The sequence below is a fragment of the Grampus griseus genome (genome assembly GCF_964374135.1).
Source record: "Grampus griseus genome assembly, chromosome: 17".
Lineage (NCBI taxonomy): Eukaryota > Metazoa > Chordata > Mammalia > Artiodactyla > Delphinidae > Grampus > Grampus griseus.
Window position 1 is genome coordinate 21,633,566 of NC_139011.1, and position 25,481 is coordinate 21,659,046.

Below are 25,481 nucleotides of genomic sequence, written 5' to 3' on the forward strand. Positions count from 1 at the left end.
AAATATTTTATTATAGTTTTTAATCTTCTGTATTTTATATGAAACAGGAAGAGAATATGTTTGCTTTCCATGTGAAGTTATTTAAAAGGGTAAATTGGTGTTCCTATTGGGAGAAGAGAAAAAAAAAGAAGCAACCTTGAAGCAGTGCTTATACGAATGGACTGTTACTTTGGCCCAAATTGATAGTACTAATTTAAACGACTGTAATGTAACCTTTGTACCTCTCAAATTTTAATTTCTAACATTAGTAGCATGATGATTGCTAATCATCATTTGCCATAAAACTTTTTCTAAGAAACCGCATCAGAATCATTCTGAAGTAGCTCCTTAAACATTTTGCTTGGTCTTGCTTATCACAACCCATATGCGTGTTCCAGTTCTTTCATTTACCTGATAACTTTGCTTTATGCTATGAATAAAACATATTGCATTCCCTTCATTTAAAAAATTCTAATTCTTAATTTTAATATTATTAGACGGAAGTTCTGGTAATGGTTATTTCATAACAGCCTTTATTAATTTTTAAAAATCAAGCCTTTGGCTTTTCACACATGAAAAAACAATTCTGTTCTTATTTCCTCTTTAAAAAAGTAAACTAAGGGTGGGCATCATACATGAAGGATAATAAGGACAAATTGATACTGTAGCCAGAGCAGACTTATCACTGCACCTCTCCATTCACATCTGTTTAAGTTATCTGTTTTCAGTTCTTTCTTTCCTTGGAAATAAAAGAAAAGACTATATTATTGAAACTGCCAACAATAACTCCGTTTCACGATTCTAGTTGAACTGGTACTGAAAAGATCCCCATAAAATTGCTCTTGGTAGTGGACCTGATTTCCTATGAGTGTTACCTGTGAAATAGTTCTGTATTATTGTTAATTCCTTTTGCCCTTCAAGACCTGTACTGTGCAGATTTTCACGTATTTCTTATTGGTTAGATTTCTGAAGAGCACTATAGTAACAGAAGTGTTATGAAATGTTTAAAGTCCACATACCTGTGCTTGTGCTCTTTCACTATAATTACATATACCTACAACACGTAATGTTAGTACTTCGCGTTAAAGACGCTTTTTAGTAGAGAGGGAAGTTCTCTTCTAGTAGCACCTTTTTCATTGCTAAAATCAGTGTAGTCAGTCTCCAAGATGTAAGGTCTGGAAAAAATAATAGATCTTTCTCTGCAATGGCAGTTAACTCTTCTTAATGGCTTTCTCCAGTGTCATTGCTCTCTCCTCGATCACCCAGTCAAGGATTGGTGGTGATCTTTCCCTTCTGTGAATTTCTTTTGCGCTTAAGAACATAAGTGACTTATTTAACAAGTAATCATGTAGTTAATTACAGTATTTCTTGTATTTAATATAGTTCTTTGGGCCTCAGTTCTTTAACTGGTGAAAATGAGGGATCAGTGTCTCCCCTGAGGCCTCATCCAGCTCTGTCTTTTTCTGCACCCTCTCTCCTTGGGTATCTCCAGTTCCTCTCTGTACTGGTTCTTTTCTGTTACATTTATTGACTGGATTTTCCCATTAATTTTTTTTTTTTTAATGCTCGACAGTTGAGAAAAATTGAAAGGATAATAAGTAATACAGTGAACACCCATAAACATTGACCTGTATTCACCAGGTGTATGTGTTGCTACATTTGCACCTGTTCTCTTTCTCTCTCTAGACATAAATGGGTACTTTCTTTCCTGAACCATTTGAAAGTAAATTGCAGATGTGGCACTTAACCCCTAAATACTTGAACATGCATCTCCTAAGAGTAAGTAAGGACATTTAAACTTGTTTAAAGTCACCATCATCTTAAACAACAAAGTTACAGAAAAAACACCTTTTGACCTCGTGCCATTAATATCCATCTCCTTTAACCTTTTACTTCATTTTCTCCCCCCCTTTTTTTTTTTACAGGCAAACTCTTAATAGGATTTTCTATATGTCGCTGTCTGTATTTACTCATTTTCCACTTATCCTAAACACTTAGTATTCCATCTATTCTGTGTTGTTAGAGTTCTCGCTGAAGTTGCAAAAGGTAACTTTATCACGATATTGTTGGATGTTATAGAGTGTTGAAAATTTAATATGTTGATAAACCTTCTTCCTGAAATACTTTCTTTGTAGTTTAGGATACTACCACTGGGTTACTTCTGGGTTACTTCTCATTCTCCACAGTCAGCCTTCTTCTGCTCATCCCTAAATATCGGTGTTCCTTGGGGTCTGTCTTCCTGTGTGTGATTCCTGGGGTGATTTCATCTTATTCCTTGTCTTTTGCTACCTTAGGTCAGGGCCTCATTATTTCTTTTCCTGATTACTTTCACAGTCTCCTAACTTCCTGCTTCTAACCTTTTCCTCTTTCATTGCAGTGATCTTGCTAAATGCAAATTGTATGATCATATTACTCCTTTGCTTAAAATATTTGGCTGAGTCCCCATTGTCCTTGGAGTAGCATCCAAACTTATAGCCCAACTTCCAAGAGTCTTTGCACCGTGAGGTCGCTTGCCTCTTCAGTTTCATTGCTCTCTTTTTTCCCAGTCTTGCCCTTCTCCCGTGCTTCTTCTGATGGACTGTTACTTGCAGTTCTTCAGATGTGTCGTGCTTTTCATGCCAGAGTCTCTGACCGTGCTAACTACACACAGTATCTGCAGTGTCCCTCTGCATCTTCCTTGTCTCCAACTCCCATCTTCAGCTCCTTCAAAAACTCAAAATTCAGCTGTCACATAATCTGGAAAGTCTCATCTGATCCCACCAAACTGTCTTTTATGCTTCTGTTCTATTATAGAATCTACTACCACTGTGTTGCATTTCTTTTTGTGTTCCTTGCTTCTCACTAGAGTGCTTTGAGTGCAACAATGTCTTATATAGTATCTTATAACAGAGTGACTGAATATAGTATCTTACAACAGAGTGACTCGAAAAGTAAGTATGTACTCAGTAATGTGTGTGAAAGAATGCATGTGAGAGGGCACAGTATAGTTAAATTTCAGCCCTTAAGTTACTTGGAAAGCATTGTAACTAAATAATCAGTGGATCTGGACATTTGATTAGCTATTGGGGAAAAAAAATCATTTTAATTCCTGATCTTGCACCATCAGCTCAAATTATGGATGAATTAAAATCAGATTATTAAGAAATTGGAAAAGAACAGAAAAGTGAATACTTAATCTGATGTCCAAAGAAGAAATATTTAAAAGTGAAAAATAATTCACAAAATTACAATGGAATAAGATAAATATGAAATAAAATTAAATTTGAAAAAAGCACTTGATTCTTCAGTTAAGTCATTAGACCAAGTTGCTGGATCGAGGTAATATAGATAGTGCCAGACTGGGATTAAAAGATAAATTTACACACACACACACACACACACCCACACCCACACCCACACCCACACACACACACCTATGCTCTTTCTATTATTTAAGATAAAGAGCCAAAGCTTTCTAATTATTTTCTTTAGGTTACAGATGGAATCCATGTTTTAACTGGATTTACTTTTAGTCATTCCCAATATTCCCAGTCTATTTCTTCCTCGGCCTTTTCTTTCTCTGTAAGTGCTGTAACCAACCGTTTAGCTGCTCAAGCCAGGAAACTGGGAGTCTCCCTTGATTCCTCTCTCAGTTCTGCCCACTTTTCTCCATGTTCACTGCCACTGGGCTGTTCCAGGCCGCCACTACTTCTCTCTGCAATGCCACAGTAGATTCTGTGTGTGTGTGTGTGTGTGTGTGTGTGTGTGTGCAGTTTTAAAATAAAATTCATGTAAAATAAAATCTAACATTTTAACCATTTTTAAAGAATACAGTTCAGTGGTTTTTAATACATTTGCAGTATTGTGCAATCATTACCACTAATTTTGAAACATTTTCATCACCCCAAGCAGAAACCCCATGCCTCTAAGTAGTCACTTTGCCTCCCCTCATCCCCTTGCAGCCAGTAGTTACTTTCTGTCTCTGTGGATTTGCCTCTTCTGGACGTTTCCTATCAATGGAACCATGCTGTAAGTGGCCTTTTGTGTCTGGCTTCTTCCACTTAGTATAATGCCTTTAAGTTTCATTCATATATCAGTACTTTGCTCTTTTTATAACTCAGTAGTATTTCATTGTATGTACAAATCACAGTTTGTTTATCCATTCATCCTTTTCGTTTTTTTCCCCCAGTTTCTGTCTGTTTTGAATAACGCAGCTATTAACATACATGTACAAGTTTTTGTGTAAGCAAAAAGTTTTCAGTTCTCTTGAGTATATACCTAGGAGTAGAATTGCTGGGTTATATGGTAACCCTATGTTTAACTTTTTGAGGAACCACCAAACTGTTCTCCACTGTGGCCGCATCATTTTACATTCTCCCCACAACGTATGAGTATTCTAATTTCTCCACATTCTTGCCAGCACTCCACAGTGGACTCTTAACTGTCTCCTAGTTGCTACCCTCCAGTGTATTCTCTGCATAGCAGCCAGGCTAAATCATTTTAAAATTTCAGGCAAAACATGTCACCAGGGATTCATGTCAGAGTCGCGGGTTCTCATTCACACTAAGTGACCGTGTGGTTGGGGTGTTGTGCGAGGCAGCTAATGGCTCCTGGTGTGTGCTTGTCTGGCCTCCGTAGCCTGTCTCTGTGCTCCTCCCATGCCAGGCCTCCTCTTTTTACCTGTCTAGTTCTTACCCACCTCAGGCCTTCAGCACTTGGGCTTTCTTTCACCTAGAATACTTTTTGCATGGCTGATTCCTTCTAATCTTGTGCTTCCAGCCTGTCACCTTTTTTTTTTTTTTTTTTTTTTTGCGGTATGCGGCCCTCTCACTGTTGTGGCGTCTCCCGTTGCGGAGCACAGGCTCCGGACGCGCAGGCTCAGCGGCCATGGCTCACGGGCCCAGCCGCCCCGCGACATGTGGGATCTTCCCGGACCGGAACACGAACCCGCGTCCCCTGCATCGGCAGGCGGACTCAACCACTGCGCCACCAGGGAAGCGCCAGCCTGTCACCTTTTAAAAGAGATATTCTGACCACACTATCTAAGTGTCTTATCTCCCCTCTTCCCTCCTCCCCCTCCCCATCAATTGTAAGCTCAGTGAAGACCGAGACCAGGAATGTCTCATTCACTAGTGTCTCCTTATTTGCTATCACTGAGGCTGGAACATAATAGGTGTTTAGTAGATACCTGTGTGGAATGAATGAATGAGTACTATTTGTCAGCTAGTGATTTTTAGAGTACATATACGTGTACTGGGCCTTAACATGGTAGGAGATAGTTGTGGGCAGAAATCAGTGAATATGGTGGGTGTTGTACTAACCATTAGCATCTCTTTGTAAGAAGATTTTGGTAAGTAAGCTGCAGTAGAAATTTATGGAGAGGAAAAGAAAGATGAATGACTGTACTTCAGATTTTAGGAAGGGCAGAGGGGAAGGAGCCCTCTTGCTTCATTTGACCTTGCAGAATAAATGCTATTGTTACTCTTTCAGAACCTGCTAGGTAGAGAAATCATGTGCCAGACGTCTCAGTCCGGTTGCCGGTTCTTCCTTTCTGTGGCTACTGATTTGAATGCTCTGGAGCACAATTGGGGAGAGCAGAGGCGGGGCTCAGGAAACAGGTTCAGGAGTACTGAGCCTAGGTTAAACTTGATTGTTCAGAAAGTACCCATTTTAGATACCCTGCTAGATATGTTTAACTCTTTCTACTCTGACATGTGTATGCTCTGACACTAAGAAATTGAGCTATTCCAGATACCCTTGTAGTTAATAGTTGTGGGTTCGGTATGGAAAGTTTAATAACAAGCCGACTCTCATTCTCTCCTCTGCCTTTGCTTTCCTGTATGTGTGTGCTTTCATTTTTTTTAGCAAATGGCAGATCAGTTTAATATCTCAAAACTACTTAGAGCAGTGACAGAGCTATAACTTTAAAGTATGACACGTCAGTATACTTACTTTATATTTCAGCAGTCATTTGGGGAAGACCCTCCAGTTGCTGATGGACAGAGTGGATGAAATGAGCCAAGATATAGTTAAATATAACACATACATGAGGAACACGAGTAAACAGCAGCAGCAGAAACATCAGGTTGGTATTATGGGAAAATTCAGCAAACATAGAATTTCTTTCGAAGTATGGTGCTTCAAGAGTCATCTTCAAAACGATCTTAATTATCTTTGATAAAGCATTGACTCTTAGCTAGTAACTCTATCATGTTTTAAAAGATTATTCTTTATATATATATTCTTAATATATTATTTACAAGTTGTACTTAAAAATACCTATCTTGAAGAGAGCTGGTAGATTAAGCTCAGATTGTAATGCCAAGGTTATGCAAAAAAGAGATACATTTATTGAGAAAATCAGAGGCAGAGAGATTCTAGAGGGTCACAGCTCATTTCTTTACTAACTATAATTGGTTTGCTAGTGGCTCATTGCAGTACAGTTAGCGGTCTTCAGTTCATTTAAAAAACTGAGCAATTGTGATTAAGAGCAAGCAATTTTGATAGGAAATAATAGATCAACTGTTGTGAAATAGATAGTATAATACAGATTTATCTGGAATTACCTGGATATTCTCATATGGACATCCACACTGCTCTGGCCATTTAATCTTAATCTTTATTAGTGTTGCCTGAAGACCACATGATTTTCACAGTTCCTGGAATACTGTTTTGGACTATATTGCTCTGAAATGTTCTTAGCATTTGATTCATAGATAAGTTGATTCCAGAATGTACATATATGTGAGTGTTTGATTACTCTGTTCATTAAAATGTACTTTAAATTAGATGTTGCTAACTGTAGGATTTTAAGCACAACTAAGTGGTTCTGCGAATATCATATTTAAAAAATTAATTTAATACCAATGTTCATATATTTAGTGAAATTTAAAATACTGTGTTTCTACACACATAGAATTTTTAAAACACATATAAATCTATAAAGTATCATTTTTTTAACTGAAAAGATGGTGGTGAAGATGGTGATGGTGAAAGTCTCTTATAAACTGGGGAGAATAAAACCAGCTTGATCCCATTCCCTTGCTGGTTCTTCCTGTAGGTAAAAGACCCAACTGGAGGATCAAATTGAAAATCTGTCACCAATGAAACAGTTGATTCTGGAAACCAATCTTAGGAGATATTTTTTAGAATTCTAGTATGATATAAATTTTTGCATTTGACATTTATTCCTACTTAGCACCATTCATAACCCTTTTTAGATTTGTCTCACTTCTACTCTCATACCCCATAATGAGTAGAAATTTTTGCAAAGCAAGTTACTTCCCTTATCTAAGGACTTAAAATTTTTACTAGCCTACCCTGGTTTCCCATTATCTGACCTTTTAAGGCTGTGTGTGGGATATTATTTCCTCTGCTGTTGTAAGCAATCCACAGCTATTAGCGTCTTGATTGTAGTTTGAACTATAAGTTTATAGTTGATATATACCTTTATATATAACCCCACTTTCTCTGCATTGAGTCTTAAGAATCCAGAGTTTGAAAGTTTTTGAAGCATTATCTGTGCTAATATTCTTTCTTCGGTGTAGAGCTAAAGCACAGATGATTATCTGTTGTTAGGAAATGATAGTATTTACTGTTATAATAATAACAGGAATGGTGACGTTATAATAGTAACATCATCAGTATTATTGTTACTTTGGTCAATAAGGATAAAGCTGAAAAAATTCCCCAATATGATATTTCATTACTTAGTTCTTCAAGTTAAGATGAATCATACTTGCAGTGCTGTTTACCCCGTTGTCATAATTGGTCAAGTTACTCCCTTTCGCTCATGAATCTTGAGCTTCTTTGCCTGTAAGCCCCATGTTTCTCACATAACCAGTTTTGTTTTTCTAAATCATTAGTTATATAATCTTAGAGCTCAGAGTGACACTAGAGTTTACAACAAGGAAGTTTTCTTTGACTGTTAACCATATTTAGCCTCTTAGAAGCAAGAGTTATGAAGGGTTACATTTATAAAACCGAGATTGGAGTTCAAAGCAGTGGAGTTTTGCTGATCACATAAGTGAGGGAGGTCTTTTTTCTCCCCAGGTAGAGAAAAATAACCCAATCATTTCCTCTCTGAATTTTAGTATCAGCAGCGTCGCCAGCAGGAGAATATGCAGCGCCAGAGTCGAGGAGAACCCCCGCTCCCTGAGGAGGATCTGTCCAAACTCTTCAAACCACATCAGCCCCCTGCCAGGATGGATTCTCTGCTCATTGCAGGTATTGTTAGCCAGTGCAGAGCATGGCTGGTTTTCTTTATTCTTTAGGAAGCAGGAGACAGGGAGAGATTCACAGGGTAAGACATCTAAAAGTTAGTGTATTTAAAATGGTTAAATGATGGACTTGAATCTAGCACCTGTAATTTCTGAAATTTAAGAATTTGTCAGTCTTTGTTATTTCTGGGGTCCTTTCAGTGCTTCACTCTGTGTTTATCTAAACAAACACTTTTGAGATGGGATTATATAAACTTTCTAAAATGGGAAGGTTTTGTGTGAGTCATCTTTCATGGAAACCAAGAAAAAGTGTTTATCATCTCATAATGCAAAAGACCATTGAGTTCAAACCCCTTACTTTTGATGTTCTAGCCTAGCCTTGAGCCCAGTCTGTAAGTGGGTGTTTGAATTGAACTGAAGTTTTTGACTCAAAGAAGTATTTCCCTTTCTTTGACTTGTATTGTAGCAACATGAATGTAACTCTCCATGGACTTTCTCTGGGGGTAAACATTTAACACTGCCTTAAGGTAGTAGAGCCATTGTGTCCTGTGCCAGGACTTGATTTTGAATATATAACATTCATGCCCTTATTTAGCTATAATCACCTTATTTCTGTATGAATGTTGTTGAATACTGTTTGATTCAGTCAGCCAGTTGTCTGAGAGATTTGTTAGAGTGAAAATCCAACTCAGAGAAAAGAGGGTCTTCTGCAATTTCTCAATTCTGTTGATATATTTTTAGTGTGGGGGAAATTCCAAATTCCTTAAAGCTTTCTGGTACCTGTATAAATGAGATTCGGGAAACTGAGACACCTTACTTACTTAAGGGCCACTTCAAGCAGAATTGTATTTCTTATACTTTCAAGAAATGTGTAACTGTTGCATCAGATTAGATCATTAGTTTTAAGACTAATGCAGTGGTGGAGCCCTTTCCTCACATGGGCTCCTTGCTCATGCTCTGTCTGGGCTCTGGGGGTGCAGGAGCAGGCTGTTAATATTTCCGGAGCACGGACTGAAAACTACTGTAGTTAACATCGGGTTAGGTGGGTCTGGTTAGTTTACAGTTCTGTGATTTGGTGTCTCCTTTCTAGCTGGCTAAGAAGAGCTACTGCTGTTTTCTCACTTGTCTTAGTTACAGTGTTGGTCTGGTCTGCACAGTCAGTACATTTTGATTGACAACTAATATGTGCTTGACTGCTGATAATCTTTTTAAAAGTTGTCGTTTTTCTTCATTATCCATGTAACCAAGAGTGGAAGATAGCTTATTTAAAAAAAAATTTATATTCTTTATTAATCCCTTATGAACGAATAGAATTCTTAACTCTTTTTAAAAAAAATTTTATTGAAGTATAGTTGCCCTACAATATTATATGTTCCAGGTTTACAGTTTAGTGAATCACAGTTTTTTAAGGTTATACTCCATTTAAATTTATTACAAAATATTGGCTATATTCCCTGTGTTGTACAATATAGCCTTGTAGCTTATTTTATACCTAATAGTTCGTACGTCTTATTATTCGCTACCCCTATATTGCCCCTCCCCCCTTCCCTCTCCCCACTGGTAACCACTAGTTTGTTCGCTAAATCTGTGTCTGCTTCGTTTTTGTTTTTGATTCAAAACATAACAAAATAAAATTCTGATGATTCTGTGTTATGCTGATTTTCTTGTTTGACTAGTATTCTGGGTCATTTTACAGTTTGTGGAACATTATGACTCTCTTTCTCACTTTCCCAAATGCACAGGCCAGATTAACACTTACTGCCAGAACATCAAGGAGTTCACTGCTCAAAACTTAGGCAAACTCTTCATGGCCCAGGCTCTTCAAGAATACAACAGCTAAGAAAAGGAAGTTTCCAGAAAAGGAGTTAACGTGGACTCTTGAGATCACATTGGGGCAATTCTTGGAAGAAACACGCTTGCATATTGAAAAGTGTTTCTAGCAAATAATAAAATAATAATAAAATAATCTCGACTGCTTGCTCATTTGGTTTTAGACATATTATATTTATCTTCTTATTTTTATTTAGCTTATACCTGTGTATTTCCAAAGATAAAGCAGGCTTGACCAGAAGCATCACCAGGCTCAGACCTACAGGCTCCATCACCTTTGTTATACCTCTGTGGTGCCACATTTCAGCCACCGAGTCCAGTGCTGCTTGTCCCGATGCCCGACCCAGAGGCCCTGGTACCTACTGTGCATCTAGTACTTCTTCGCTCCCAGGTGAGCGCCCCTGAAGCCCCAGGCTTTGTGTGCTTGCCCCGGCACCCCTGGTCCCCAGGCCTAGAATCGCTTGGCGTGCTTCCCGTGGGTCCGCCTTTTCATTTCTTCAGGTGATGGTTGCCCAGGCCCCATGCTCATAGGCCATTCATCGGGCACAAGAATTAAAAAAAAAAAAAAATCATTTCACCAAAGGACCATGTTTTTGTATGAAAATGAAATTGATTCTGTGTGTGTGTGTGTTTTCTTTTTAATTGAGGGCTTCATGTTTATTTTTTTTATACTGTGAAATATAATTATGCTAATAACAAGTTTTATGAGTGGGGAAAGAAGAATTGGGAGACAAGTGCTACACTGGAGGGAAAAGACTATTTTAATAATTTTGTATTTGAAAGAAAAAAAAAAATCCTGCCATTTGTATAATCCCCAAGTCAGTGAGATTGACCAGCCGGCGGAGGTGTGCCTGTGAGACTCTTACGGATGGTTTTCCCTTTGAAGACACGGCTCCTGGGAAGATGATCGAAGGAATGGGTGGTGGGTAAGAAGAGTTGAGAAATCCTTTTTTTTTTGCAGTAACATTGTCTTCGAGGCAAGACTGGGGCTCTGGGATCAGTCAGCTGGATCGCACCCTGGCTCTTTTCCCTTTAGTGGGTCCTGAGACACGTCGTATCTCACTGTCCTCGTGCAGAGGAGGTGAGAGAAGGAGACCAGTGTAGGGTGCTGTGGGCGCTGGCAGAGTCCACGGGGAGCCGTGGTCGGTGTGGAGCAGCCTCAGAGTGAGCTGTGACGCAGGGCGCGCCCTGGGCCCTCGTTCAGGATGTTGGGGGTTGTTAGCAGGTTTTTGCTTTTAAAAAGATCTGGCCCTCGAACATCCTAGAGTTCAAGTCCTTGCTCACATGTAATTAATTTTCCTAGGATAAATTCCTAGAAGCGGACTTACTGGTCAAAGGGTATATATAATTCTAAGGCTTTTAGTTGCTATATTTCCGTCAAGAAAGGTTATACTGATTTGCACTCCCGCCCATGGTGATTCCTTATTAGAGTGAACACATTTGAGTGTGACTGTGTTAGACAGAGGGGGTATATTGATAAACAAAGCTGGTCATGGTCCCTGCCTTTGTGGATGGTATATTCTTGGTTCATTTCCCTGCATTCTAGTTGCCTAGATTTGGAATTTTGTTGTGGATAAACAAAGCGCCCTTGAAGTATCAAAGAGCAAACTAAAAAGAAGGAAGGGGACTTCCCTGGTGGCGCTGTGATTGAGAATCTGCCTGCTAATGCAGAGGACACGGGTTCGAGCCCTGGTCTGGGAGGATCCCACATGCCGCGGAGCAGCTCGGCCCATGAGCCACAACTGCTGAGCCTGCACGTCTGGAGCCTGTGCTCCGTAACAAGAGAGACCCGTGCACCGCGATGAGGAGTGGCCCCCGCTTGCCACAACTGGAGAAAGCCCTCGCACAGAAACGAAGACCCAACACAGCAAAAATAAATAAAATAAATTAAAAAAAAAAAAAGAAGGAAGGAAAGTCAGTTCAAACATAATCTTATATACTCTTTTACTCATGGTATATGTTTAATTTAACAGGATTCAATTGTATTTTTTAAAGATATGGCTATTTCTGCATTCTGTATGACTGTTTAGGTCCTCATAACTCAGTAATGTGTGAGTACACACTTAAAAGAAGATTTCAGTAGTTTTTGAGTTAGGAATTACTGTAGTGGGAAAAACTGTTTAGGAAAACATGTCAATGGAAATTAAATCTCCACAGTATGTAGTGTTAGGGAATAGCTTCTGTTCGGCATTTGATTTGAGTGCTATATTCTGACAACCTTCAGGAACAAATACATGTGGTTCATCTTCTATAAATATTTGCAGTTTCTTCAAGTTGAAATGAGAAAAGCTCGTAAACTGAGTACCAAGTCTGATAAATCATTCACTTACCCAAGAACAAGAGGAACAGAAAAAACTAGCGTATTAACCTAATGGAAAATTAAATGTTACAAAGTAAGAAAAGTAAAACCTATTTGATATTTAACCTCATAATCATGGATAATACTTTGTAGGTTTCTAGATAATGTAACATTATATTTAATTGAAAATACCTGAGAATGAATCTTTAGCCTCCCCCAAATACCTTATTTTTTTTAATATGGAGGTAAACTAAAGGAACTTTTTTCTTCATTTTTTGAAGCTTGGAAATGGAGATGTGGTTATCTAATGTTAATGTCATTAATGGAGTTCGGTGTAACTTCTCATTTGCAGCATCTAAATATTTAAGTTTTAGTGTCTTCTAAAATGTTACTACACTGTTCACAGTATGTTTTTACAACATTCTTTGGAAAACCTATGTCAGCTTTACTTTGAAACCATGCTGGCATTGAACTCTGATGTGGATATTAGAATGTTATGAAAGAATTTTTTATTTAAGTTGTAAATTCCATCTTATAGTAAATATTTCTCATTCAAATTAAATATGTAATATACCATTTATCAGTTTTCTCTTTTCATTAGGCATCTTTTTCTTTGATAGTTCTGTCATAGAGATGGGGCTGATAATACTCAAATTGGATCAAACCAAATACTTATAAAGGCTTATTTTAGCAAATGACTCATGTGCCCATCTATAGAAAGCACAATCAAGTTGTCATTGCCAACAGAGGATTCTTTCTTTATTTGGCATGTATGGAAGTGGGGGGGACAGTGGTTAGTAGATAAGTAATGAAGGGAAGGATGAAGATCTGAGTCTGTTAATATTGACAAAGATGAGAGAAAAGCAGTAGATGGTTTCTGCATCCCACAGCCTAAGAATGTGCAGTGGAGGAGTTCAAACCTGCTTGTTGGGCAATGACTCCCAAATTGGAGTCTGAACCTCTTTGGATGGATTGGAACAGGGGTTGATCTGACTCCAGGTTACTTGAGATAGGAAAGGAGGAATGGGGAGCCAGAGCTATTGGAAAATGAACATTTGCTGGAGCAAACAGCTGTGGCCTAATACCCGTTGCCTTCATCTTCCTTTTTACATAGATGCACACTCCCTATAATGTACCTTAAGCCTGCTTGGCTCTGCAGCATAACCCAGAATGGCTATACTGAAGCCTCAGTAGTGATTTTTAGGAATACAGTTCCCGGATGTGGAATGGTTTCCAAGAGCCACCACCCCCAGCTTGGGGAGTTTGGGTCATTCTGTAGGGGCTTGGTCCGTCCTAGATATTTCTTTAAATACCTGTATCCTCCTTGTTCTCAGAGACTAAGTTCTCATATGAATTGTCACATGATCAGTTTATTAGAATCACAATTTGATTTGGTGGGATTGATTTTGAGGTCAATTGCATTTTCTTAAAACTGTGAGTTAGGCAGCCCATTTTCAATCCTTTCATTGAATCAATGGCTAGCAGACTACCAAAGATTGAATGCAGTCTCAGAGTCTCACTAAAAGTATTCCGTGGAACTTTCAGGAGTTGAGTGGATAGTAGATGGGGTGCTGAATCCATGCTCACTCCTAGGACTTGTTGGAAGTCCTTTTCAGTAGGTTGCAGATACACATTTACTTTCCATGTGCATTCTCCCCTACTCCAAAAAGAAGTATAGGAGAATTGTAATTGACAGATGCTGTACTGTAAAGAAATGTAAAAATGATTTTTCTCTTCTTTTATTCCAAAAATCACTGTTTTTACATTTGGACAAAAGTGAAGGACTCTAGCACTTCATAAGACCTTTAATGCAGGGTGGCCAATTTCCAAGTGTCCTTATTTACAGTCAAGTTGATTGCAGTAGGAAAATATTGCTTCTAGCATTTGTGTCAACCTCAAGACATAAACCCAGGTGTCATTTCTATTTCCTTCAGTAATGTTTTTTTTCATTGACCCTTCTCCAGGGCACAGACATTTCTGGCATCTTCCATCTTCCTTTGTGGACCTGGAGGCAAAGGATTTGTTGAACTTTTCAGCAGTGTTTACTGCTTCTGACGGTAAATGGTCCTTGCCTTTTCTTCTTGGACTGGAGTCTCTTCTTGCCAGTGTTTTACTTTGTATGTATTGGAAACAGTTCTTGTTTTGTCAGATCCCCTGGGTAATCTTTCCCCGCCTTTGTTTATCTTGTCATTTGGCTTTCACTTGCTTAACTCATTCTTAGATTAAGTCTGCCTATGATTCTTTAGTTTTGATTCTTGCCCTTCTCCATTTTGAGGCTTTTAAATTGCATTTCATTCTTCTTAAACAGTTACAAAGATTTTAATTTTTTCCCTGATGGAATCACGCATCTCTGAGTGTCATACTTGTCCAGTTAAGCAGGCAAGTGTCCCAGTAACCTCATCTCCTGATCAAAATGATGAGGGTCTGTTTTTCTCCTTGATGCATGCAGCCACCATTACTGCTAATGAAAGGTGGGAAACTAGACCTCTGATGAGATACAGAGAGGAATTACAGTCGATGACTTCTAGCCCACCGTTCCATAACAGAAATGCACTCTCAGGAGGCAGTGGGCCAAAGAAATACAAAATGCATGTGCTGCCTACATTGAATGTCTAGTCTGGTCTTGATGGGTAGTATTATTTTGGCTTGTAGTCCCTCTGATATTCCATACCTGTGGAAGGGGACCCCTGTTATGGAGGCGAAAGACCCAGATACTTGGAAAGGAAAGTGAATAGACTAATTACATTGCATTTGAAACAGCTCTTTGAAGAACAATTTCCTACATTAATACATTGTTTTACAGTTCACCAAGTACTTGCTCGTGTATTTTCTCATTAGAGATTGGAAAGGAGTATGGATGTGTTATGAAGCCAATGTGTTTGGTACTTGGTAATTCCTGCTCAGGGATGATGAAACCAAACTTCAAAAAGGTGCGATTAACTAAAGCTCCCACACTGCTAGGTGGCAGGACCAGGACTGGAGCTCAGGCCTTGATTTCTCTTATGAGTACTCGGCACAGTCTCCCTCCTTAACACAACTCTAGGAAAATAGTTCTCAGTTCAGCACGGCTTCCCATTTGTATGAAAGCTTCACTTCTGTGGTGAGCCACTCTCTCCCCTCCTCCCACCAATTTTGGCAAACTGTTTTGCCCCCTAATTCAGCCCACCCCCTAAATTCATAGAATCCCAGTGGTGAGCCCCCAACCTCCATGTTTGTAATTAGGCAGGGTGTACACCTCACCCAATTAGTGACGCTTTTCTGATAAATAAGAATTGAGATTAAGGGATTCCAGTGTCCATTTGGGCTCATTTCTTGCCAAGAGAATATCTAACCTTGTTAACCATTTTGTAATATAGGGCTGAGTAGCAGAGAAGAACCTAGGGGAAGAAGCAAGAGAGGTACAAAGGTGGAAGAATGCTTCCAAGTTCCTTTAACACTTGGATTTTCTGTTTCCAGTCCCTTTCTGAGGCCTGTTTGTGTTCCTGCCCTTGGGTCTTAGAAAAACACTTTTGAATCTTCTTAATAACACTGCCTTTTTTCCCCTTCAAATTTGAGTTGGTTTCTGTTGCTTTTTACCTCAAAAATGCCTAATCCAACTCATGTATATACTAAGGCTTATTTGCTATTAGGCCTGAATGGGTTGGAGAAGGTACAGCCTTACAAGGCAATAGAAGAATCAAAGTTGTTTTGCAAATACATTAATGACATTTTAGAGCAGGAGGGAACCCAGCCTGAGCTGTTGGCCACCACATACACTTTTTTTTTAATTTTTTTTTTTACTTTTTATTTTATATTGGAGTACAGTTGATTAACAATGTTTTGTTAGTTTCAGGTGTACAACAAAGTGATTCAGCTATACATATACATGTATCTATTCTTTTTCAAATTCTTTACCCAATTAGGTTGTTACAGAATATTGAGCAGAGTTCCCTGTGCTATACAGTAGGTCCTTGTTGGTTTTCCATGTTAAATATAGCAGTGGCACCACACACACTCTTATTTACCGATGAGGAAACAGCCTTCAAGAGCTATAAATATTGTTTCCAAAATAGCCTAGATCATTCACTCTTCTTTTGTATTATTCTGTGTCTCAGCATTTCTTCAAAGTGTTATCCCTTCATGCTGAACCTTTCTGGTTTTTTTGTGTGTGTGTGTGGTATGCCGGCCTCTCACTGTTGTGGCCTCTCCCATTGTGGAGCACAGGCTCCAGACGCGCAGGCTCAGCGGCCATGGCTCATGGGCCCAGCCGCTCCGCGACATGTGGGATCTTTCCGGACTGGGGCACGAACCCTTGTCCCGTGCATCGGCAGGTGGACTCTCAACCACTGTGCCACCTGGGAAGCCCAGCCTTTCTGTTTTTGAGATGCTCTCTGATGCCCCCTGGAGTTGAGGTGTGTTCTCAGAAGCATTTGGAGCACAAAGGTCACACTCTTGAGAAAGAACAAGATGTTAGGGGCTAATTAAAAACCTTTTGTAATTTATCTCCTTGTCACCCTGACTGTTCCAGCTAGAAAGAGGATGGAAGAGGAGAGCTTTTGCTGCTTTGCTGGAGATTGGTGGTGTAAACAGGTGGCGGGGTATTCTAAATTTGGTCTGAGATGAAAACATTTCAAGCAAACAAAGTTAAGTTAGATTCTTTTGACAGTGAAATATTTCTTTAGAGATGCAGATGTCAATTTTATCAAAGTACAAATCAGCAGTGGAAAAAAAAGGCTACTTGATGGGGTGTGTGTATGTGTCTGTTTAAAAGATCCTCCTGACAAAACATGTTGGAATGCTGTGACTCACCTTTGCCTCTCTGCCTTTGAAACTTAGGATGAAATGACCTGTGGAGTGCGTTCCCTCCCCTTCCCAAACTTAGGGGAGGGGGGAACTGGAGCAGTTTGTTAGGAACAAAGACATTTGCATTTGTGATGTTCATGTCATTCTGCTCATGCTTCTGTGAATTCACAAATGTACAGAAATTCAGAAATCATCTGGGGTAGGAGAAGGAGAAAGGGGAGGTGTTGATTTTGCATTTTGACAAAGCCCTGATGTGGCAAATCTCAGATGACAATCTCCCGTCTGGTATGGATGGACGATGGCGACTGGGGGGTGCTCTGCTGAAAGTGATTAGAGGCTGGCCATGTAAATCCTCCCTGGATTCTGAATATATTTAGTGTGAGCAGTAAATCATTGCTCCCACTTTAAGCACACTTGGACCACAGGATGATTTTTCTCCTGATGCTCTTATGTAGTAGATGCTTGTCTCTCATTACTTCTAGGAAGAAAAGTCAACCAACCAACCAATTAAGAGCAGCATTTTTCCTTAAAAAGAATTGAGTGTTGCTTACTTTGTCAGTTCAGTGCTTCTGAGTCTCTCTCTATGTCTAACTTGGCAAGTGGGTTTTAGCTTTGCAAATGGAGCATCACTGTGGGATAGAATCACAAACTTACACTTTCTAAATGGTAACTGTTGTGTGTTTTCCTCCGTACTATACGTATCAATGTTGGAGCACCTTCTGGCGGTCATTCAGCAGACAAATGTGTCACACATGGTGCTGAACCCTGGGACTGGAATTGCAGGCAGTCCTGACCCTAAGGAACTTCCCCATGGGCTGCGGTTCTCTTAAGTGTGGTCCCTGGAGAAGCATCACCTGTGAGCTTGTCAGAAATGCAAATTCTTGGGCCTCCGCCCAGATTTACAGAATCGGGAGCTTTGAGGGTGGAGCCTAACCAGTGCTTTAACAAGTGCCCAGGTGTTTCAGAGGCTTGTGAAAGATTGCTCTGGAACAGTGGCCCCTGAATCTGGCTGTGTGTCATTATTGCCTGGGGAGTTGAAAGTCAGGTCTGAAATAGGCCTGGGAATCTTCTTATTTTAAGCTGATTTTGGGAGGACAGAATGCAATAAATTATTTTAGAGTAGTCACCTCTATTAGAGGTTAAGAGTAATAGTCATGTCAAGTCCTGGAGAAGGATTCCAGACAGAGTGTAAAGCCAGGCCTGCAGGCATACTTGGCCAACACCAGCACAGAGGAAGAGGTGGGAGAGAAGGGGAAGGAGACAGTGGGAGGAGGAAGAGGAAGAGGGACGGAGAAGGCGAAGGGTGGAGGGATCCACGCCTCCAGAGAGCCCTGTACGCAGGCACCAGGGAGCCTTCTCGTGAGAGTCACCAACATTTCAAAGCAGGTGCGCAGGGAGCCCGAGACAATAGCTCTAGCAGGGCTTTGTTTACCTGACTGCTGATGGCAGCGGCCACCTGGAGGCAGCGGGGTTAACACTGCAGAGAAAGGAAACCAGCGTGTGCCACTTAACATCCTTGAACTGAGCGAAGGCTGAGTGACATGAGTTCTGTTTTGAAATCTGAATCCCGACAGCAGAAAGGAGAGGGAGTTGTGACATTTTGCCTTCTACCTTCACCCCTGTCTCCCTCTAATTAGGGTTAAGGAGTCAGAGTTTTAAAAAACAGAGATGATTCAAATATATATTATTTTTCTAGCAAAAAATGTAATTGCTGAAACACCGTCCCCGTAAGTTTATGGTGAAAAGCATGTTGATGTTAGAAAAAAAATAATCATACTGTATGCTGTCTCCGTGGTCAGTCCAAATCATGCGCAATTCTGTTTGAGCTGATGGCTCCCAAATATGACCCATTACATCTTTTGAGAGGTTTCTTGTATATGTGGGCACCATTGGTAGAGTGTTACACCAGAGTATGAGAGAGGTTCAGCATTCGGTGATGGGATTTCTTCTTCAGCGCCTTTATAAAATTGGCAGGGAGAGTGCATTTTTAGCAACCGCATATTCTCGGGTGCAAAGAATCTTTTTGGGATGGAGACTGGGTGGCCTGCGTGGGGAAGGCAGGTCTGCATCTCTTGAGGACATCGAAACAAATCATTGGAGGCATTGAGAATAGAGTTCTCATCTTGCTTGCTGTCATTATCCCTTTCTTCCCCTCTGTTTCAATTCTTTTTTTGCAGTGTTTTCTGAAATTGCCTTTTTTTTCCCCAAAGAAAAGCATATAGAAATTTAGATTTAATTTGTCACAGCTTGCATTTAAAACTCTGGAAAAATGAGAAGTAATTGGAAGATAACGGTAGCATCTGCCTAACCAGTTGTTCCAAAATATGGCAATAAAATATTAAACTCGAGGCTTGCTATTTTTGTGCCCTGATGTCTGTCATTGGTTATGATAGATTTCTAACCTCCCCACCAAATTAATATTTTAGGAGGGGGCAGGGGAGGATGCATATGACAGTTATGGACTTACATTATTCCTAAAGAAAATTTGTAATAAATGAGGCCCTGACTGTAAACTTTATATATACCATCCATTATTTTCTTTTAAAAAGGAGGGAAAAAAGTAAACCCGCTAAGCGTGTATATACCATGTTGTTTAATTGACCTGGACTAAAAGGCAATCTCAGATTTTGGGTACTGCCATTGGAAAAAAGCTTGAAACTGATTCGGCACATAAATTCTATGAAGAATTTGGATTTAGAGGGAGAGCAAGCAGTTTTGATGGAAGATGCAGTTTATTTGCATTACAAATGGGAGGTACGGGATGGTTAAAGTGTATTAAATGAACATCCAACGCTACACAAGGATGGCGCTTCATTATTCCTGTAGATGGAATTAGCCAGCAGCAACAGCAAGAACTACTCAGGTTATTTTAGTGAAATTGGACTTCCATCTGCCAGTGGAGCAAGGTGCAGTGTGTCTCAAATTGCGCATGCCCAGAACAGTTGTGTGGGCCTTCTGGGGAGGCAGGCAGTGGCCGCAGCCAGAGGACTGAGGATGACAGTGCCTGTGAAGTGTTGCAGGCTCTTTGATGGGGATGGAGGGAGTGGAGGTGTTTCCCAAAATGTGTTTTGCCAAGGAAGACTGGTTTTGTGGGATATTCGTAGGTGCTACTTGGGGGAGGGGGGAACCCCAGAACTTTTCTGGTCAAATAAATTTGAAAAAAGCTTGCTTAAACAGCCTTAGACTAGTATTTTACTTCAGTATTAGCACAACCCTTAATACACAAAGTGAAGTGTAAAGTTTTCAGAAGAGGCAGTGTAGCTAGTGGCTGCTCTAGGCAGAGAGCTGGTTAGTATCTGAGCACTTTCACTTAACTGAGTGCGGATGGGCCAGTTGCCCCTGTGTTCTCATTTTCAAAATGGAGATAATAGTATTAGCTTGACCGACCTGAAATTGCCAGTATTTGACCTACAAAAAAATAGCAATTTCTTATTGCTTAGTCCAGTGCTATTAGCACAATATGTCTTTGTACAATAATGCGTACCTCATAGGATTGTTGGGAGAATTAAATAGGATAATGTGGGTATAAAAATTAGTGAGTAGAAACCTCACTTAAAATAGAGTCAGGAGGCCAGAAGAGGGCGCTCTCACATCCTATGCTCTTAGCCGAGCCCTACGATAGCAGAGCCCAACAGAAGGAAGAAAGACGACTTCTTGCCTGGCAAGAGCTCAGCCAATAAGAGACTGTCACAGCTCAGCCAGTGAAAAGCCGCTATACTCTGAACTCCCAGTTGCCCCAGTGGACTCTGTTCACTATTGCCCTCCCAACTTCCTTTTCCCTTTTTAAAAAGAGTTCTTCTCTCTCTGCCATGTGGGGACTTGCACACAGCTTACTATGGTTGCAGAATGGCAATTCTCTGTTGATCCCAAATAAACCCTTTTTTGCTGGACAAATAACTGGCGGTCTCTTTGTTTTAGGTCAGCATGGGTGAAGCTCTTTGCACTCCTAGGAGCAAGCATTCCTGAAGGGCCAGTTGGTTGTGTGAGCTATGTGACTGAATCAGTGTGACCACAGAGCTCCAGGACTGACAGGATTCCAGGCGAAGTTTGCTAGAGAGCAGAGGTCAGCAAGCTTTTGTCTGTAAAGGGCTAGATAGTAGATACTTTAGGCTTTGTGGGCCATGTGGTCTCTACGGCAACTACTGAACTCAGGGGCTGTTGTAGTGGGAAAACAGCCTCAGACAATATGGAAAGGAATAGGTGTGGCTGTGTTCCAATAAAACTTTATTTACAAAAATCAGGCAATGGCCAGGATTTCGCTCCAGGGCTGTAGTTTTCTGACCCTTACTTTAGACAAAGAAAAGCAGTGGGTTGTAAAGGCAAGAAGACAGAATTGGGTATTTGGAGACTTGATCTGCTACTGGATGTGTCAAGTTGACTTCTCTGAGCCTTTGTTGAGCCTTGATCAAGTATTTTCTGCCCTAGTAAAGTTCATAAACTGAGGATGGCATGGAAGGAGGTGCCATAAAGGCAGTCTAAAACCTATGCAAACATATAGTATTCGTTTTCTAGGGGGATTATCTGTGCCTTTATTCATTTGTTCAAAAAATCCTTTTTTAGTATCCTCTGTGAATCAGCACTTTGGAGATATCGTGGTAAGTAAGACAGATGTTGTCTATGTCCACATGGAACACACATTCTCTTGGGGGTATTTATTCCTGGAGTGTTGTTACATGATTTCAATGGAAAGTGGTGATATAAAAATTATTGGGGCTTCCCTGGTGGCGCAGTGGTTGAGAGTCCGCCTGCCGATGCAGGGGACACGGGATCGTGCCCCGGTCTGGGAGGATCCTACATGCCACGGAGAGGCTGGGCCCGTGAGCCATGGCCGCTGAGCCGGCGCATCCGGAGCCTGTGCTCCGCAACGGGAGAGGCCACAACAGTGAGAGGCCCGCGTACCGCAAAAAAAAAAAAAAAAATTGATTCCTCTACTTTTTACAGAAGACCCTTTGTCCTGAGTTGAAGAGAGTGAGCTAAATGAGGAGGTGAGTTCTTCAAATATAACCTAGTCCAGAGGAGGAGAGATTGCCTTTTCCCAAGAGACATACTAAATAGGACTTAGGATGAAGTCAGGCTTAGCTGGTATTTGAGCTTTCGCTACAGTCCTGTGTATAAGAATACTATATTCTGTTTATACAGCAGACTCCTCTTCCAGCCACAGATGTTTCCGGCACCTGGTTAATTTCTCCAGGAAAGGCCAATGCTCATTAAGATTCCCAAGTCCCAGAGCTAAGTTTTATGAGTGGGGAAACTGAGGTACTGAAACTGGTTATGGGATTGGCTCATATCACGGACGTAGGACTCTGGCCAACACAACTGGCGGGTCCTAGGAATGGGGCAAGGTCTCTCTCCCGGGGACTACCTGACTCTCCAAAGTGGCTGAGACTTCTCAGACCCCCTACTCCAATTAGGCTTAAGAAGCATTAGAGGGACCTGAGACTCTGCTGGGAGAGAACCCATTTTCACAAAGGAGAGACTTGAATCAGGAAACCAGATGCTGCTTCAGGGCGAAAGAAGTTTGGCAGCATGAGAGCTGTGAGTCGGAAGGCTGCAGTCTGTCAAAGACAAGCGGCGCGATGTGGAAACAGGGTCTCTTTTCTTTCTTTCATGAGCTGGTTTCTTCCGTCCCTTGAGTGGCCTGTATTGAGATTGTCTCTCCGGAGAAGTATCCTGGAACCAAATAGATTCCCATCTAGATGGTTGTGATATCATTTGTCTCTTGCAGTCTTACTGAACAGTAGTAACCAACTGGGAGGGCACAGCAGAACCTCCAGAAGTGTCCCCAGCAGGGCTGGAGGAGTGGGAGTGTTAGGTTTAGTTTGAATACACTTTTTAATATTATGGTTTAATTTTGTATTGGGGAAAATTAAAATAAAAAGGGAATCTGTTGATTTTGTAACTTGCCCATCTTGGCACTTGCCAAAAGGGAAGCTCAATCAAATTTTCTTGGTCACTTGGGATAACTAGTCAGTCTAAAAGTTGTTGGGAGATAGGGAGATTTTAATGTTTATCAAAGGAAGGCTGAAATAAAAGTAGGCTCTTTCCTAGTTGCCTGGCTAAAACAACAAGCTCAGAGTGAGGGGATTCTGGACACAGTCACAGCGATAATGTGGAGACTAAAAATAATAAAATGCCTTGTCTTTGGAAGGGCTGATGCCAGCTTTTATCACGGACAAGAAAGGTTAGCAAGTGGGCTTTGCACTGTGGATGGAAAGCCAACTGATTTGGTTTTACCAGAACTGGTGAGAGCCGGGAGTGTCAGTGCAAGAGCATGTCTATCACTATGACCTCAGGCCCCAGAAGCCCGACTCCAGCAAGTAAGTCACAGATATTCCCTGGTGATGCGAGGTCCAAGCTAAGCAGGACCTCAACAACTCAGGATGCAGAGGTCAGACAGCCCCCGGCACGGTTCAAAAGGTTTATCAGCTCCTTCTTTGAAAGGCTAGAAGGAGGAACAAGATGTCAGGAACAGAACTTGTATTTCTGTATTGAATACAATACTTTGAAGCCATCAAGATTTGAGGGTTTTTATCACCACAGCAAAACTCTATCCTGATTAGCCTCAGTGTTCTCATCTGTAAAATGGGAGTAAGAGCAACCCTGTACTGCTATTGTGAGAAGGCAATAAATGAATGCTTAGAAATTGTGTGGTCAGTGCCTAACACATACAAGGTGCTCAGTAAAATGTAGTGTTGGTGCTGATGTTGATAACAGCTTTTTTCTCCAGCCATGGGTATGGTCACTCTCACACTACAAAGGCTCTGAGGAATGGGGTACTGGTATCGATTCTATAGGGCATATTCCTGTTGTTGTTTTCCCAGAGGATGAATTAGATATGCTCTGATTCATCTACACTCTCTCAACTGATCTTCACCGTGTCTGCGAGCATGTATTCATTTTACACATATATTTGAGCACCTGTTATATAGACACCAGGCCTTGTTCCAGGCCCTGGGGAAACAGTGGGGAATAAGCAGGAATTACTGCCTGTGTCAGTACGAGTCCTCCAGGTCCTTAGGAAGCAGATGCCCTTCGAGAGAGAAAGAGGAGGGAGCTGGAGGGGCGGGGAGAAACTTCTGATGGGCTTGTGAAGGGGAGAGGGCAGGGGGGAGCACAGGGTAGCAAGAGTCTCGGACTGCAGCCCGGTTCTGAGAAAGTTTTGGCCAGGTGAGCAGGGAGCCCTTGAAGTGAAGTCGTCTACTGGAGGAGTCCCACATCTGGCAGGAACGAACTGCATTTTGTGCTGACCTTGATCGGTGGCTGGGAACAGCCCATGGGAAGCGAGGCCTTGGTGCAACACCATGGTGGATGCAGATGAGCACAGCGGCTGGGGCCAGCAGTCACTCACCCTCCCTGCAGCAGGAGACCTGAGGGGCTACCACACCGCTTTCCTGGCATGGACAGTCTGGAGGGGGAGACGGGCATTAAACAAATAGTCACGTGAGCAATCAGTGATTTGCAATTGTGATTAGAGCCACGGAGGAGAAGTGTCGGAGACCACAAGGTGGTATCACAGAGAGCCTGGTGTTATGAAAGTCGGGAAGGCTTCCTGGAGGAAGGGATTTCCTGGGGCTGAGGGTGGAAAGATGAGCAGTAGTTGGCCAGGTAAAGAGGGGCTAGAAGAGTATTCCAGAGAGAGTGAGAGGCTGGGGCTATGGACCTTCGGCAGGGGGACGGGAGAGAGAGAGGGAGAGAATAGAAAAGAGAGAAGGGTAGAGATAGCAGAGATGATGTCTGACAAATTGTCATAGAAATTCTGGGGGTTTAAAAAATTCCCTCATGTCCTCTCCTTTGGGATTCAGTGGTTCCATTTTTTTCCCAGGAAAAAGACCCCCACTCCCACCCCAAGCATACATTCTAAGGAGACCCAACCCAGACCTCGTACATAAAGTATCAGAGAAGTCTGGGTTTATCTGCTTCTCAGGGGGGCATTGGGACATGCAGGTCTTATTGATGAGACTTTATCAAATCCTTGATACCAAAGGCCTCTCGGTGTTAGGAGAAGTCCCAATGATCTCTATTAAAAAATGATGAAATGCCAAAACAGGTTATAAAATTAGTCTTGCGAGTGTATCTCAGGGACACACTATGACACGCTAATGTTTGGAGACTGACAGCAAGAGTCCAAGCATGAGGCCGATGGCATCTCACCCACCCAACCCTGCTACCTCCTAGCCACAGGCCCTGTTGAGTCTTCGGCGTGTGGGTGGCTCGTGGACACTGACAAACAGGTTCGTGCAGGACGGTGTTGAGTGAGAAGGGACCAGGAGATCATCCAGATTTCTTTTGAGCCTTTTTCTGAAATCCATGGCTTTTCTTAAACTCTTTAAACCTTAGCTGATTTCTAAAATAGGCTAATGTCCTTAAAACCTGTTTCCCTTCATCTATTCACC

At 41.2% G+C, this 25,481-nt stretch overlaps 1 protein-coding gene across 2 annotated transcripts in view; it reads left to right on the forward strand.

The window, feature by feature from the left end:
• The window catches only part of EIF3H (eukaryotic translation initiation factor 3 subunit H), an 86,909-nt gene extending 76,766 nt beyond the window's left edge, over positions 1-10,143 (forward strand). Inside the window, exons 6-8 of one of the 2 annotated variants that reach the window (XM_082674441.1) lie at positions 5,923-6,043; positions 8,052-8,184; positions 9,920-10,143. In XM_082674441.1, coding sequence (XP_082530567.1) covers positions 5,923-6,043; positions 8,052-8,184; positions 9,920-10,017 — 352 coding nt within the window. In that variant the 3' untranslated portion in view covers positions 10,018-10,143. The remainder of the gene's footprint in view (positions 1-5,922; positions 6,044-8,051; positions 8,185-9,919) is intronic. The other variant, XM_082674442.1, reaches the window with a different exon arrangement.
• Positions 10,144-25,481: the final 15,338 nt, after the last annotated feature.